Here is a 17016-nt window from a genome sequence, read left to right as displayed (position 1 = left end):
TTCACCAATAGGCTTCCATAAGGAGAACCTACACAAACGCATGCGCACTCTGTTTACGCGCCTTTTAGTTTCATTTGCTCCTACAGAGCAGATGTTCTAGGTCCATGCACGTTTAACTGCTGGACATAATACTTCTGTTACAAATAAACCTTATTGCTTGAATTGAGCTAAACGCCTCGAACTCAGTCTGTTCACCCGAGTTTCCTCCTCAACAAAGCTCTACGCTTTATTTCTCAACTCAGCTGACACAAAGGAATGCCTAAAAATCTGAACATTTGGGAAAAACATGAAAGTTGTCAAGTAAAAAAAGCTAATCCTGTAGAGCCGACATCGTGTTTTATAGAATGGTTCTGCAACGTTCTTCATCATTCTGAAACAACAACACAACAAATGTGAAGATGACTAGTTTCTACTCCTGTCACCTGAAGACTTTGTCTGATGTTATTATTTTTAAGTTACATAACATAGTTATGATTTGCTGCAATCCTATCTTTGTCATAGCTAAAGTAGAGTTCACAGAATTTGAAGAAATTCCCTCAACGCGTTGGTGAGATAAGAAGAGACGTCCCAGTGACCTTTGACCTTTGACCTCCAGAATCATACCACTTCATCGTGGAGTCCAGGTTGGCGTTTGTTTCAGATTTGAAGACATTCCCTCCTGGCGTTCCTGGAAAAAACATAATGCCTGTCGCTGACGCTGAGGCATGAAAACACTTCCAATAAATCATAAATCTCCCGTTTGAGCTGCTTGTCTGAGTAAATATTAGACGTTTATCAGTTAGACTTCTAACCAGTTAGCATGATGGCTAACTGAGCCAAGTGATTTGTGTTCGACATGCTATAGCATCTGCTATAAATGTGTTAATAATTTAAAACTTTCGGCATTTAGAAGGAAAACAAATTTCAGATGTTGAATGTGAGCTGACAGAAATTAGGAGGAGTGAGCCCTCTGCTCCTCTCTGTGAGCTCTGACGCTCTTTGTCTCCTCCCCAGTGACGTCACGCAGGTGGCGAGCTAATGAAAGTGTCAACAAACAAGGACGTCACGCGGGAGCGGCCGCTGTGATTGGCTCAGAGAGGCCGATTCTCTCCCAGGTGCTGCACGAGGTGCCGAGCTCGCGCTCGCGCTCTCGGTTGCCATGCAGGTTTTTCACAGAAGAAGAAGAGGAGTCGGTCTGGAGACTTCTTCTTCTTTTAAGTCCCCCCCTTTCACGTGCACTCAGACACACGCACGCACGCTGAGCATCGGATGAGGCTAAACATGCATTAACATAAAATAATGAAACTACAAATGATGCATAATACAGTTTAAACAGATGACTTGTGTTGTGGGTAATAATCAATAATTTTTCAAATATTAAACTAAAACGGCTCTAAATTGTATCATCTCTGCACATTGCACATATTCTTTAAACTATAAACTTGTGCACACAACTACACATCTTTGTTTATAAAAACAGATGAGCTGCATGTTTTTATTACATTATTTTCAAAAAACATGAATTGTTATTAATACTCATTCATTATTATTCATTAATGATAAAATAATAAAAACATTTAAAGTTGCATACATTGCAGACATGTACTCAACATAATGGTACAGATAAAAACCAAAATTAATTAAAATGAATTCATTCAAAAAATAGAATTGGGATAAATAAACTAACTAAAAGCGTAAACAGAAAATAATTGTTCTTTAAAGAGTTCACAATTTGTATACGTTAATATATTCTTTAAATTCACATTAAACTCTAATGTCGTCACTCTGCCCGGATTGTGTTTTTCATAACCACGTGCTACGTCCGACGTCACCACGTTGACCCAGAAACGGAAGTGAGCACGTGTGATTGAAGGGAATCACCACGCATGTTGAGAGGATCGTACTCAGGTAATAGTATCTATGTATCTAGATATATATATATAGTACATATTAGTACCTCTAACTGCCTGTAGTAAACACATCACGGTATATTAAGAATAATATTTGTGTTGATAAAAACACGTTTTCCTCTCTGGCTGCTAAACGATAAACTTCTGAAAGCTAACCAGCTAACGTTAGCTAACCAGCTAGCCTTGGTAGTCACAGCCGCTAAACTATTGTATTAATTAATTAAGACTAACGTATATGACGTTATTACCAGCAGCTCGTGACCAAAGCTATGTGTTTTTAAAACACGCGACACGTTTTCTTCTCTAGCTGCTAAATGTCAAAGCTAACTAGCTAGCCGGCTAGCATTGGTATCCCGGCTCAACTATCACGGCCGTTAAACTCTTATATTATTTAATAACACCAACACTAACATGTATGTCGTGACAAAAGCAGCTCGTGGCCGTGATCACATCTACGTGCACTGACGTTAATGTGACAGAAGGAAACGCATGATGACGATGAGTCGTGATATTGTGTGATAATGATCATATTACACGGTGAGTACATGAACACATTCTCTCTGTGGTAGGTCAGAAGACACTGAATGTTCATGTGTTCGTCACGAGCAGCGGGTCGACTCCAACAGGGTCCATAGTTCTGTGTTTACTGATGATATGTTCGGAATGAAGATGGATAATGTCTCGTGGTAATGCTGTTTAAATCCTAAATGGATGCTGCAACAAGCCTCCATGTAATGTTTCTCCAGACACACGAACCCTGTGTGTAGAACGAGAGTGAACGGTCGTGGATGAATGTGAGCTGCACAGTGTAGAATATCGTTATGATGATAAAGATGAATGTCTGTAGTCTAATATCAAACATAAGCGATGTGAGAGAACCTACAGTGTTGTATCACAAGTTAATCTGTGTCGATCACAGCTGAACGTCATCTGTACGAGTGTTTGAGCTCAGTATATATATATATATATATATATATATATATATATATATATATATATATATATATATATATATATAGTATTTTGAACAGGTATCGACATCTACCACCAACTGTCCTCGTTGTGTCGTGTCCTCCCCATGTGTCCTCCCCATGTGTCCTCCCTATGTGTCCTCTGAATCTCATCCACAGCCTCACTAAGGAGTTGTGGATTTTCCAGCAAACTGTTCCGTTTATATTCTTTAATAAGAAACTGTGAAAGAGGAGAAGCGATCGACGTGTTTATTTCCTGTTTATTTGGCGTGGCTCCTGAAGGCCACACATCTGTCTCACTCACTCCAACGTAAACCAGTTCATCTCACACACCGGCTCAAATACCAAAGCCGCTAAACTGGTGATTATTTAATGAGCACTAACGTATATAACGTGACTCCTAGCGGCTCGTGACTGTGAACACGTGTGTGTTTATTTTTATTAAAACATGTGTTGTTGTTCCAGGATCACAAGCTAACCCTCCTCCTCTTCGTCATCATGGCCGTCAGAGCATCGTTTGAGAAGAACAATGAGATCGGCTGTTTCGCCAAACTGACCAACACGTACTGTCTGGTGGCGGTCGGCGGCTCGGAGAACTTCTACAGGTGAACACGTTGAACTTCTGTTTTATTACACGTAGTTTGATTTGGATCACTCGGTTTGTGTCACGTTAGCATGGAGGCTAAAGTTAGCTTCAACGGCTGTGATGTCATCAAAGATCAATCTGCAGTTTTACTGAATGTGAGATGATGATGTGTGTGTGTGTGTGTGTCAAGTTAAAAGTACACGTGAACACACAAGTCAGTAATCTGTTCGTCTGACGGGTCTTTTCATGCTTTTAGTTTGTAGAATAATGAATTCGATGTTATTTAGTTTGGTGGATGGAGAACAAAATGATGAGCGACGGTTCAACCAAACCGACAAAAGATCTTCTGAGCAACAAGCTGAATAAGAAGAGAATAAATCATCAGCATCAGTCCAAGAAACGGGAAGTTTAGCATCGAAACGTGAGCAGAACTAAAAGGAACCTGAAGAGCTAAAGGTCTCGATACAAGAGAACTATTCAATTCACGCTAAATGTATAATAAACAGGCTTTACCATGTTGTTCATATGAAATATATATTTATTGAAACATGCTACATCGTTCTGTGTCTTATCGAGATATGAATTTATCTTTGTCAGGATGGAAGATTTTTGGCCGTATCCCCGAACCCTATGAACAACTTCCTGTTTCACAATAAAACAGTTTAGAGCTGTAGTTAAGTTCATCAAAGCTCTCCTCCTCCTCCTCCTCCTCCTCCTCCTCCTCCTCCTCCTCCTCCTCCTCCTCCTCCTCCTCCTCCTCCTCCTCCTCCTCCTCCTCCTCCTTCTTCTCTCTTCACAGTAGGAACAGAAGGTTGGTCCAGAGTTAGAACTGTTGAACTAATCCGTTTAAATCAAGTCATTCAAACTATTTCACGTGTAAATAAAACATCTGGTTCTGTTTTAATCTGTTGGAACAGTTTATTGTTGATCAGTTATTAATGTTACAGGTGGAACTTTGGACCGGTTCAGTTTCTCTGATGTGAACAAACAGGTTGTAGCTTTGTCGTGTTTATTCTCACAAACTCATTGTTCTTACAATGATTGTAAGTTATAAATGCGTCTTAGACATATTTAATGTCCGACCTCCATCATTCAGACTAAGATCTTCACATTATCGACTCTCAGGATGTTTTAAAGTCTCTCAACCAAAGAATGAACTGAACACAGAACTGAAAGATGTTTTATTACAGACTAGCACGAGACAATCATTCATATTTAGAGTGAGATGATGAATCTGCTTAATGTGAATTATTATTGTTATGAATGTTTGTTTGCCAAAGAATTACAGAAACGTCAAACTTACGGTTGTTAAAGTTTTAATCCCGAATATTGACATCAGTAATGTTCCCGCTCTATAAGCATTGTTGTTCTTGTGCTTTATATTATTGTCAGTCAGCAAACATACAGAATACTTATTTTAGAAATCATCTCCAACACTTTAATTGCAGGTAATGTACCTTTAATTAATGTAACGAACATTAAGCAACGGCAACATCTCAGTAAGAATTAAAGCAGTCGAACCAAAGCAACTTGAAGTTTCCTTCTTCACCGGTGAACGAACACCGCAGACGTCACTTCATTCACACGATCACGAGGGTCCGACTCGACATTCAGCAGCTTCCTGTTTACGGCTGAATGAACCTGTGAGGCTTCCTGTGAGCGCCGATCGACTCGCCGGAGAACAGGAAGTGACCGTGTGTGTTTGTGATGCAGTGTGTTCGAGGGGGAGCTGTCCGAAACCATCCCGGTGGTCCACGCCTCCATCGCAGGCTGTCGCATCATCGGGAGGATGTGTGTGGGTGAGGAGTGATGTCACACACACACACACACACACACACACACCGATCCTTTACAACAACACTTTTCTTTCATCTTTTGAATTGAATCTTTCCTCACTTTGTCTCCTTTCCTCATCTCCTCATCCAACGTGAACTAACAGCTGCATTAACGTGACGTATCGACCCCGACGAGTGTGTGTAAGTGTGTGTTGCTGCTCCTCAGGTAACCGTCACGGCCTCATGGTGCCCAACAACACCACGGACCAGGAGCTGCAGCACATCAAGAACTGCCTCCCAGACGCCGTGAGGATCCAGAGGGTGGAGGAGCGGCTGTCTGCTCTCGGCAACGTCATCGCCTGCAACGACTACGTGGCTCTGGTCCACCCCGACCTCGACCGGGTGAGACACACACACACACACACACACACACTGTTATAATACCAATAAGTTATCTGTGGAGTCAGAGTCTGAACTACGGAGGATATCAAACCCTCAACCGTTGTATCCATACGAGTACTCGTCTTTGCTGCTTGTTGGTTCGGTTCCTTATTAACCTCTCGCTCTCTGCCCCCCCCCCCCCCCCCCCCCCCCCCCCCCCCCCCTCAGGAGACGGAGGAGATCCTCGCTGACACCATGAAGGTGGAGGTTTTCCGTCAGACGGTAGCTGAGCAGGTCCTGGTCGGCTCCTACAGCGCGTTCAGCAACCAGGGCGGCCTGGTCCACCCGAAGACGTCCATAGAGGACCAGGACGAGCTGTCGTCTCTGCTGCAGGTCCCTCTGGTGGTGAGTTCATGATCCACCAATCAGAGTACGCTGGATTAAAACAAATAAGATCCAAACGAGACACTCTTCATGACGCTAGCTTTCACCAGAAGTCTTCATCACTGACAGTCCGTCACCTCAGACCCTTTATTTATATATATATATATATATATTTATATTTATTTATTTATTTATATATATATATATTTATTTATTTATATATATGTAGTAATACCGTCTGTGTGTGAGTTAACCCTAAAGCTGACTTCCTGTCCAGGCCGGCACGGTGAACCGGGGCAGTGAGCTCATCGCTGGCGGGATGGTGGTCAACGACTGGTGTGCGTTCTGCGGTCTGGACACCACGAGCACCGAGCTGTCCGTCATCGAGAGCGTCTTCAGGCTCAGCGACTCTGCTCAGCCGTCCGCCATCGCCACCAGCATGAGGGACTCTCTGATCGACAGGTGAGACGCTCCTCATCCTCCTCTTCATCGGTCACACCTGGAGACACAGAGTCTCTACTTCCTGTTTACACACAGATCGTAACACTCAACAGACTGACTCATTAACACTTCATCTCACACACACACACTTCCATCTGTTCACTCGATCTGTTTGCAGCTCAGTTTAACTTGTTTTCTTGTAACTAAAGTTACGTCTCACTGGACTTCGTTTAGTTGATATTTTGTCCACCAGGGGGCGACTCCTCTGGTTGTATAGAAGTCTATAGAAAATGACTCTACTTCTCTCTTGATTTATTCCCTCAGTAAACATTGTAAACATGAGTTCATGTCTCAATCTCTAGTTTCAAGTCTTCTTCAATACAGCATGATGTTCATTTAGTACATTATGGTCCATTTAGAGTCACACAGACCATAAAGCAGGGGATGCTTTAGGGCGGGGCTACACGCTGATTGACAGGTCTCTACGTCACTCCTCCTCAGTCCAGATGTGGTCACTTCCTGTTCCTCGGCCGTATTCCACTTCGTGAACAGACTCTCTGGTTTAACCTGAGAACAGCTTCAGTAACTTCTGTGATTTTAAACTTCTCTTCTGTTTCTCGTCAGCATGGCGTAAAGCGCCTCGTCAGCCGTTTCCTGAAGGTCTGAGGATCAGACGGCCTCACGAGCTGCTCCACCTCGTTTCTCTGCAGACGTCTCCCTCACTCACACCTGCTGCCATGATTTCTACCTTTTCCTTCTTGTTGTTTGCAGCATTTGGTTTATTCTGTCTGAAAACATTTCCTCGTTTTTGTTTAAAATCATCTTTTCTGAAGGTCAAAGATCCGTTTGCAGAGTTCTTTAAAGGAGCGACTGTTGTTGAGACGTTTAAATCTCTCTGAGAATCTGATGTGTCAGCGTTTGTGGCACTAATGAAAACCCTTTTAACCAAACCGGTCGAAATGAGAAGCTCCTCCCAGTTTGGACAAAAGTGACGCTGCTGTGAGGAAAGATATTAGAAATCCTGTTTGTGTCTGTGCCTCCATCAACGTAAAGCTAAAGTCAGCCAGGACGCACGATGAACCGCACCAACGTGTTCATGACATCATCACTCACAGATCAGACAGGAAGTAAGGACGTTACTGACGCGTTGTAGAGAAGCTTCATGAACAGCTCGAGTGATGCGTCCGTTTGTGAACCAACCGGACGTCTTCGTCTGTCGTGTAAAATAAAATAAATCGTCTCTTTTTATCTCCGTGTTCTTTGTAGCTTCACCATGAGTCGCAGGGTCGTACTCGTATGAGGAACTTATGTTCATGCTGCTTTACATTCCTCGATATTTCAGGAGATATTGTTCATAAAGAAGTTTAAGATGAAACCAGCTGGATTTCCTCTAAACTTTTATTTTGAAGTCTTCTGTGTTTTTATGTGAGAAACGTTTCTGCTGCCGTCAAAGAGATAACGTTTAAATAAACCCAATAAAATAAGTGTTCAAAGCCTAAAAGGTCAGATGATGCAGTATTCATATATATATGTCCATAAACTGAGAACAGATTATTGTATCAGAACTTCTTCTCTTCCGTTAATCTTTTCTGGCGACCCTCCGGAGGGGCCCGGCCCTTATGTTGGGACCCTCTGGACTAAACTATCTGATTAAAGTACTTCATGTATAGTAATACATCGGTCACAGGAGTACATTTGATACTTTTAGTACATTTAGCTGATGTGTTTAAACTTTGTTTTAGACTTTAACTCGCTATGAAGTGTTTGTGTGTGGAGGTCTGCAGCGCCCCCTGCTGGTGAACAGAACATTGTTTAATGAAGAGACTTTACATGAACACACAATGAGACACATTTTAAAGGCAACTTTTTTTCATTTATTGGCAACTGCTGGGACAGATGTTGCATCGATGCGTTTATATACAGGAAGCCACAGAACTACAGCTCGATTATACCATCGTGTGCACGCACACAGCTCTTATTAAACACACTTGTTTTCAGTTTTTGGTTTCGGGAAACATCTAAAATTACTTTTTTCAATCTAAATCAAATAATACAATTATATCTATTGCGTAAAATCAATAAACATTTATACAAAGTAAAAGTAAAAACATGCAGGTTTGTAGTGCATCACGACCGTTTCTGTCCATTGAGTCTCAAACGAAGCAGACGAATACAGAACGTGGTCATAGACACTCGTCATTCAGAAACTCTTTAATGTCTATTCATTTATGTGCAAAAGAAGCTCATTCATTTCAGACATTTAATACATTTTTTAACCATGCCTAATTTTTTACGTTTTATTACAAGCTGTGCAACACGAGGGGGCGGAGTCATCTCACGGTGGACCAATCACACGAGAGCAGCTGGGCAATAATTAAAAAACGCTGGGCAATAATTAAAAAACGCTTTACTGGGATTTGATGACTTTCTGTCCTCCGGTGATGATGATCCTCACCAGCAGTGTCAGATTCATCATATTCTTACATGTGTGTGTTTCTAATGTTACTCTTAAAGGGCCAGTGTCGAGGATTGAGTGGAATCTTCAGACTTAAAGCGACATTTTCGTGGTCCTACTTTCTCTGAGACGTTTATAAATCAAAAATAAGAACATTAAAGTTTGGTTTCACCGGTGTAGATTTTTAACTGAACACATTCTCTAGTTTGCACATTTTTATGAAGCTAATTTCCACAGCTTTATTAAAACTGTCGGTTTATTTATGTTTGCAAAACGTCTCCAGGCCTTGAATCTAGCAGGGTACTCGTAGAGAACTACGGTGGCCTCTGAGTGACATAAAAACTGGAGTTTGGTTTGTCCCTTCTGGGCTGCCGTAGAAACATGGAGGACTCGCTCCCTCTGTAGATATAAAGGGCTCATTCTACTGAAATACGAACCATTAAAACCTAGTTCACATAGTAATCCCTAAATCTAAACGCTGGCCCTTTAAGAAAAACCAAGCTAGCGTCTGTCGCGTTTCCACGATCTGAAATCTACTGGATGGACCTTTAAACCGGCTTCACCTGATTGGTTTATGACATTAAATGTAGGCGTGGTTAAATGTCCGGGGGGGGGGGGGGGCTGTGTTGCAGGTGAGCATCATTTGTGCTGACAGGGCAAAAAGACTTCAGTCTGTTAGCATGCTGTTGACCTACCTGTGGTTGGTGATGCTAATGCTAATGCTAACTTCCCTTCTGTGCCGGAGCAGGGGGGGGGGGGGGGGGGGGTGTATTGCACATGTGAAATGACTGTAGATTTCAGAGTACTACAGTCATGTTTTTGTTAGCCTGATTAGCTTCTGGGCTAGCTTCAGGCTGACGTGTTCAAGAATGATTCAAACAAACAGAGAACGTAACACAAACTACAACTCAAGAGGATGACTACAAAATAAAAAGAACAATCACTGCCGACCTGTCGTCTGGCTTCACTGCTGTTAGAGAATACAGATCAGACATCAGTGACATCATCAGCTTCTCATGACATCACCGGACTCTTGACCTGGTTTCAAGTTTACACACACACGCACACACACGCACACACACACACACACACACACATACATATGTCTGTTTTTTGTTGTTTTTTAAGCATGAGCGGTTTGTCAAACTCTCCCATTGGTTGGTTTTATCCCACCATTTATTTTCTACGTGGGACCAAAATAAGAGAGAGGAGAGAAAATCAAATCAGGTATGAGTCTGACTTCTAAACGGTGAGGACAGGAGAGCGACTCACACGGGACGTCCTGTGGGTTAATAGTGTTGTACTGACCAATAACAAGAGGGGGCGGGGCTACGGCGAGAGAGGGGGAGGAGTCACATGACGGGGTGCTGCTACCTGGGCCTGCAATGCAACAGGATGGTGGAGTTTGGTCCACCATCTGCCTCTCTCTCTCTTTTCTCCCCTCTTCTCCCAGCACCTGAAGATGCCCCCCCCCCCCCCCCCCCACATCCTCCCTAGCAGCCGAAGGTCTCCTGCGAGGCGTAGACCATGTAGAGGAAGCCGTCCTCGTCTCTCTCCTGCTCGTAGATCTCAGAGATGGGCGTGGACACGGACACCATGCTATGCTGGTTGACCAGCAGGAAGAAGGCCTGAGTGGGGTTCAGCTGCAGCCGACGCCTGAGGGGGGGTGAGACAAATTGAATTATAACATCCTCCTCCCTCCCGTCCTCCTTTCCTTCTCCTCCTTCCTTCTTTCCCCCCTCCTCCTCCTCCTCCCTCCTTAAAAATGGAAGGATGCAATGATAACAGTAAAGGCATCACTGGCTCTAAAGAATCACAGTTTGTATCCAGTTTTCTGACGTCTAAGTGTTCAGAAGAACTGATTTTCTGCTCATTGTACCTCCCTTCCTCCCTCCCTCTGCTCTTCCGGTCCGTGACCAGCCTCTCGATGGCGGTCCAGCCTCCGTTAGGGCAGGAAACCTCTTTCAACGCGGATCCTTTTTATTGATCTGTAAGTTGATCTGACGGGACGTAAAAGGAGCCGCAGAGCTTTTCTCTAATGTTATTAATATGAATGTGTTATGGTTTCTACTAATGTGTATTAGAAGAAGCCGTGGAAACAGGAACGACACAGGCTTATTGTTCATCTTCATTCATAAAGTAGAAACCTTGTAGAAGATTCTCAGAATGTGGAATGTGTCCAAAGACTTCTCTTTGCTTCCTCTTCTCATGTTTATCGTTCCCAGAACAATATTACAGTCAGTCGTCTTTCAGTGTTCTGATCTTCTTATTACTGTTTCTTATTTAAGATCAGACTGAATGTCTATCTGACTCCTCGCCACGCATCTCTGGTGGGAGGAGCTACGAGGTGAGGGGGAGGGGCCACATGGCGAGGAGGGGCTACGAGGCGAGGAAGAGGAGCTACGTTTGCCAAACTGAAAGCCCCGTTGGTACTCTGTTGTTTTGAGGAAGTGACATCGACAGAATCACAGACCAATGAGTGAGCAGGGATTAAGAGGCTGTGACCAATAGGAGAGCAGCATTCTTCCATCTTCTTCCTGTTTGTGAGCTCAGAGTAAAAAGCTGAATATATCTCTGCATGTTCTCTGTAAGATATGAGAGTTTAGATCTTATGGAACGTGTGAATGGAAGCTGGAGAACACTGCTGGAGAACACTGGTGGAGAACACTGCAGGAGAACACTGCTGGAGAACACGGTGACCAACATGCAGAGAACGTGAGGTGTCAGCCGGTGAGTTTGTCCACTAAACACACCGAGGGGAAGTTTGTTGAGGTTCTCACGTGTCACACAGCTGTGTGTTTAATGTGCATTTATATTCACCATCATGCACCTTTTAGTGGTGAGTGTGATGAATATAGAGGCATGAACAGGTTTTAACCCAGAGAGAACCTTTACGACATCAAGGCTCATCACTGCCGGCCTCGTGTATGTTGCTGTTCTGCAGTTAGAGGTGATCTGACGAGTGACACAGAAGCTCTGAAGCTCCTGTTTAAAGTACCCAGCAGACCTTTTACTACGTAACTTCAGCCGAGAGACTCGTTTCCTCTCGAGGATCACGACATAAAGACTACAACCTGTCAACAACGTCTCGTTCCATTTCATGCTATGGAAACTAACAGATACTTTCAGCAGACACAAAGTCATTGATCCAGAAGACAACGTTCATCAAAGTGCTTCTTTTGTCCGACAAATCATCCAAAAACCAGAAGAAATATTCAATAAACGTGTGTGTACCTGTGTGTGTGTGTGTGTGTACCTGTGTGTGTGTGTGTGTGTGTATGTACCTGTGTGTGTGTGTGTACCTGTGTGTGTGTGTGTGTGTGTATGTACCTGTGTGTGTGTACCTGTGTGTGTGTGTACCTGTGTGTGTGTGTGTGTGTGTACCTGTGTACCTGTGTGTGTACCTGTGTGTGTGTGTGTACCTGTGTGTGTGTGTACCTGTGTGTGTGTGTGTGTGTGTATGTGTGTGTACCTGTGTGTGTGGGTGTATATGTGTGTGTACCTGTGTGTGTGTGTGTGTGTACCTGTGTGTGTGTATATGTGTGTGTGTGTGTGTGTACCTGTGTGTGTGGGTGTATATGTGTGTGTACCTGTGTGTGTGTGTGTGTGTGTACCTGTGTGTGTGTGTGTGTACCTGTGTGTGTGTGTGTGTGTACCTGTGTGTGTGTGTACCTGTGTGTGGGTGTATATGTGTGTGTACCTGTGTGTGTGTACCTGTGTGTGTGTGTACCTGTGTGTGTGGGTGTATATGTGTGTGTACCTGTGTGTGTGTGTGTGTACCTGTGTGTGTGTGTGTGTGTGTACCTGTGTGTGTGGGTGTATATGTGTGTGTACCCGTGTGTGTGTGTGTGTGTGTACCTGTGTGTGTGTGTGTGTGTGTGTGTGTGTACCTGATGATCTTGACCAGCTCGCTCATGTTGACGTGGTCCGGTACCAGGAACTTGGTTTTGTCCAGGACCGGCAGCTGCTTCTCTCCCTTGTATCTCTCGATGATCACCTGCAGCGAACACGGCGCTCTGTGAGTGATGCTGTGATGAAGCAGTGAATCCTACATGAACGCATGCTTCATCACAGCGGCGCTCTGTGAGTGATGCTGTGATGAAGCAGTGAATCCTACATGAACGCATGCTTCATCACAGCGGCGCTCTGTGAGTGATGCTGTGATGAAGCAGTGAATCCTACATGAACGCATGCTTCATCACAACGGCGCTCTGTGAGTGACGCTGTGATGAAGCAGTGAATCCTACATGAACGCATGCTTCATCACAGCGGCGCTCTGTTCGGGCAGATGCAGTACGAACAGTCAAATAAAAGGTTGTCATTGTGATCAAACACATGAGTGCTGACGGGTCTATTTCATCATCCTTTGATAGAACCACGATCTCTGTTTGCAGTCTTTATGTATTATATATATATGTATTTATCTATATACAGCTACCCGGTAGCTGTATATTTACTGCACACAGTCTGACTTGTAGTATAATGTATCTTTGTCCTGTCTACGTGTGTATTTCACATTATTATCTGTATCTAGTCACCTGTAATGTTCTTGTTCCCGCTGAGGGACTACGGATGAACATTAGTATGAATGCTAACTCGGGCGTGTTTACATCTTTATGTTGTACTCATGTTCATTAACGTGCTCTGTTCCTATCAGATGAATGCATACAATTCAGAATAAATACATAAACGAGTGCATTAAATGTAATTTATCTTTCCGCCAGAAAGTCAATAAGCAAAATGTCAAAGTACTGATATGTCACGACAGCGTGAATGAGACTTTATTACAGATTAAAGCGGTAGAATCAAACCCTCGTCTTAACATCCGGAAGGACAAAGAGACTAATATTTGATAATTATAACACGGTCGATATTGAACTCGTATATCTCATAAACTAATAAACTGATCTCACATGTGAGACTGAATACTTTTGCCTCAGTAACGAGCGCTACGTGTCACTCAGGAGGCTCGACTACGGCACATGTACATGAACATAAATGAACTTTAATCTGAATATTGATCTCCAGCGTCTGCGTCGTCACAGCGCTGTGTTGGAATCAGCAGCTTACGGGGATCTTGTTGGGGTGCTGATCCCGGATCTGCTGGACCTCTTTGCACCGGTCAGCTGTGGGCAACAAAAGACGAGAGTTCATCAACAAGGAGCTCACATTTAAATGAAAATAGAACTCATCTTTACCGGACACGAAGCTGTGACGTACAGTCTGGTTCTGCTTACTTTAGCTCAGGATGAGGAATGTATTCTTACTCTACTCTCCGTTTAGAGACAGAACAAACAAACACTGAATGTACGATTTAGGACTTCTGTTTGAGGAGAATCCTGTAAAATCACGTCACTATTTGTAGTTATTTTTCTCAAATTGAATCCAATTTAATCAAAGCACATTTACAACGGAGAAAGTTAGGTAGCCTGAATAGTTCAGGACAGAAACGCACTGAAATAAAGCGATAAATACTCAAATAAACGTGTGAGCCAGACACTAAGCCGAGGGTTTGTAGTTTAGTTTCATGTGATATTCTCCCTCGGGGGGGAAAAGACTAATTTTAGCCTAAAGAAAACAAAAGCATATGGGTCACGTAAATAAACAATAATCCTTGCTCGTGATTAATTCATGAAGTTCTGGCGCTGAGTTTTGTTTCTGTCAGAACAGGACGTGACAAACTGAACGTTGAGATGAACGAATGACGGCTGAGCCGGCAGATAAAAGTCATTGATTTTGAGTTGATGTGAGACGATGAAGAGCTCACGCTCAGTGATGTTTCACCAGCAGAGTCACGGTGTGAACAGTCAGAAGATAACGGCACGCGTTCTACTCATTGAGTCAAGAACCGTCTTTAATTGAATCCAGAATCTCTCCAATGGTGCGGTGGCCAGAGACTCTAGCTCCTACATCATAAATCTACATATTGTGTCTTTATAACTTTAACTGTTATTATTTTACTGGCTTAACTGTGTTACAAATGAATGTCTTCATTCTCTGTGTGAACTTCATTTACATGTCTATCACTTTGCATGTCATTTGTTCGTCAACATCTCTTTTCTTCTGCAGCTTTAGTCTCTTTCACTTTGTAATGTTTTCAACCTCCTCGCTCGTTCACAACAGACTCTCTGCAAGAAAAGACGCATTTCAGGAAACATGAGCTGCTTGTTTAAACTCAAATCCCCGGCCGGGTTCAGAGCTCAGGTTTTGAGGAGCGACGGTGAAAGGACTCTTTGTTTTAGGCTGAGGGAAGAGTCGACGTGTTAGAATATGCATCTAAAGATACCGTTGGTTCAGGCTAGATCTAATTTAAAAGCTATCACAAATTACATAATCCAATTCTCTTTCTGGCTTTGCATCAAAACAGTCAATGTCCTGGTCATTTCTTGAGTATCTGCTTCTTTTAAAAAGTACTTCTTTCATTACCGGCTCTTTTACTCCTGCTTATAATCACAAAGGGAATAGCATACTTTAGGTTCAGACTCATCCCGCGTCCTAACAGTGTGTAACGGTGTATTAAGCTTTAAACAGGCCTGACAACCCCTTGTTTACAGCATACTTTCAACTACTAATATTAAACTGAACAATCCAACTAGTTAACATGGCATCTGTTTCTTTGTTACGCAATACCCTGGTGATGTGTGTCAATGTGACACAGAAGGGAAACAGGTCAACAGCCGCAGCACTGGTCTAGATAATCCCTATAAACCATTATGATCATCTCTGGTGTGTAGCCTGAGGGGACTTTATAAACAGGTTATAACCGAACACAACAACACATTCTTAGCCCTCGTTTCTGTGAATAAGCAGATTATGCAACAGAGCGTGTGAGCTCCTCCTGCACAGCGGAGGGGCCTCGTTCAGCATCAAGTTACAACATGAATCAGTCAACACGTGTACCGAGATAATGTGTCAGCACAACTTGTTTTCCTTTTAAAGCAAACACTACTGCTAGCATAGCATAGCCCAGCTAGCTTACCCAGAACAAGCTGGTTATGGCCTTAGTAGCCTCAAGGCTAATGTGACAGTGACCCAGAGGCTTTTACATTAGCAGCCAAAAGAGATCAACAACAGGACAACACATACTGTCATTTATCTGATATTTAACATATTTTAGCACCAAAAAAACTACTCTTTTCGCGACTTAACTTCTTGAGCTTCTATCCCATGTTGTTAACAATCTGATCTGTACAAACATAGCTTTGTAACGGCTACAACAAACACAACACACAAGTAAACACCATGTAACTACACTTGTCAACAGACATGCTAGGTGGCTAGCTAGCCGGCTAACTACCCAGCATGCTATCTAGCTTAGCTAGCTTAAAACAAAACGCCACCTCTGAGGTGGTTTTTCTTACCAAATGTCCTCCTTTGTTTGAAGGGTCTGTCGGACGGCATCTCTGTCGGCGTTATTACACAGTTATAAACTAGTTAATTGTGCAGTATAGCTGCTTTATAACGTTCTGTTGAGTGTCTGGTCGTCTCTCTCTGTCTCTCTGTCTCTCTGTCTCTCTGTCTCTCTGTCTCTCTCTCTCTCTCTCTGGTCTCAGTCTGAAGCTCCGGAACAAACAAAGCAAAGTAAAAACCGAGGCGCAGAAGGTCATCCGCTGGATTTAAAGGGGCCGTTCACCAGTTAGTCTCTGAGCGTCTGTGTTACACCTTTATTAACACTGTCACTTTAATTACGACAGTTTGACCATTGAAGCTATAAAATAATGTTTATGTATTTCATATATAAGCAATTCAGCGCTTTAAAAAATAGTATAACATTAAAATATACAAACATGTACTCACATAACGGTACAGAGAAATAAGAACATTCATTTAAATAACGTCAAATTAGAATAATAATAATAATGACAATAATCATAATAATTAGTGTCTTAATAATTAGTATACAAAAACAGAATAGGGAGGAATGTACTTTAATAATATAACATAATAATAATGTAAAAACATACATTATATTAAGGAGTTGACTGCACAGTTTTACAGTTTTATTATTATTATAATTTATATTGTTTTTTTACAAGTATGAAAGTCTTAATATCATATTTAAATTTGCATAAATATCTGGTGAAATTGGGAGTTTACTTTTTATGTATATTTATCATTATCAGTGCCTTTTGAG

The 17016-nt window shown here is 42.6% G+C and overlaps 2 protein-coding genes and 1 long non-coding RNA gene across 3 annotated transcripts; 2 read left to right on the top strand and 1 right to left on the bottom strand.

Moving 5' to 3' along the window:
• The first annotated feature begins 1821 nt into the window (after positions 1-1821).
• eif6 (eukaryotic translation initiation factor 6) lies at positions 1822-7914 on the top strand. Its single transcript, XM_079265615.1, has 7 exons — positions 1822-1887; positions 3326-3465; positions 5160-5245; positions 5448-5623; positions 5831-6007; positions 6264-6448; positions 7052-7914. Exons 2-7 carry the CDS (start codon positions 3359-3361, stop codon positions 7059-7061), a joined length of 741 nt encoding a protein of 246 aa, XP_079121741.1. The 5' UTR covers positions 1822-1887; positions 3326-3358; the 3' UTR covers positions 7062-7914.
• Positions 7915-8018: 104 nt separating this feature from the next.
• map1lc3a (microtubule-associated protein 1 light chain 3 alpha) lies at positions 8019-16418 on the bottom strand. Its single transcript, XM_079265616.1, has 4 exons — positions 16244-16418; positions 13953-14008; positions 12773-12879; positions 8019-10538 (listed from the first exon to the last, which is right to left on the bottom strand). Exons 1-4 carry the CDS (start codon positions 16281-16283, stop codon positions 10376-10378), a joined length of 366 nt encoding a protein of 121 aa, XP_079121742.1. The 5' UTR covers positions 16284-16418; the 3' UTR covers positions 8019-10375.
• Positions 10429-12082, top strand: LOC306775297. Its single transcript, XR_013771870.1, has 3 exons — positions 10429-10548; positions 10803-10872; positions 11171-12082. It is a non-coding gene; the product is annotated as an uncharacterized lncRNA (long non-coding RNA).
• Positions 16419-17016: the final 598 nt, after the last annotated feature.

Source organism: Melanostigma gelatinosum (genome assembly GCF_949748355.1).
Source record: "Melanostigma gelatinosum genome assembly, chromosome: 3".
Classification (NCBI taxonomy): Eukaryota; Metazoa; Chordata; class Actinopteri; order Perciformes; family Zoarcidae; genus Melanostigma; species Melanostigma gelatinosum.
This window is presented reverse-complemented; position numbering and strand designations above follow the sequence as displayed.

Excerpts from the sequence above, each read along its gene's own strand:
- map1lc3a (XM_079265616.1), bottom strand. The coding sequence starts at position 16,283 with ATGCCGTCCGACAGACCCTTCAAACAAAGGAGGACATTTG. Across the intron at positions 14,009-16,243 it reads CAAACAAAGGAGGACATTTG|CTGACCGGTGCAAAGAGGTC; the intron begins GTAAGAAAAACC and ends TGTTGCCCACAG. Across the intron at positions 10,539-12,772 it reads GAGCTGGTCAAGATCATCAG|GCGTCGGCTGCAGCTGAACC; the intron begins GTACACACACAC and ends ACCCCCCCTCAG.
- eif6 (XM_079265615.1), top strand. The coding sequence starts at position 3,359 with ATGGCCGTCAGAGCATCGTTTGAGAAGAACAATGAGATCGGCTGTTTC. Across the intron at positions 5,246-5,447 it reads CATCGGGAGGATGTGTGTGG|GTAACCGTCACGGCCTCATG; the intron begins GTGAGGAGTGAT and ends GCTGCTCCTCAG. Across the intron at positions 6,008-6,263 it reads TGCTGCAGGTCCCTCTGGTG|GCCGGCACGGTGAACCGGGG; the intron begins GTGAGTTCATGA and ends CTTCCTGTCCAG.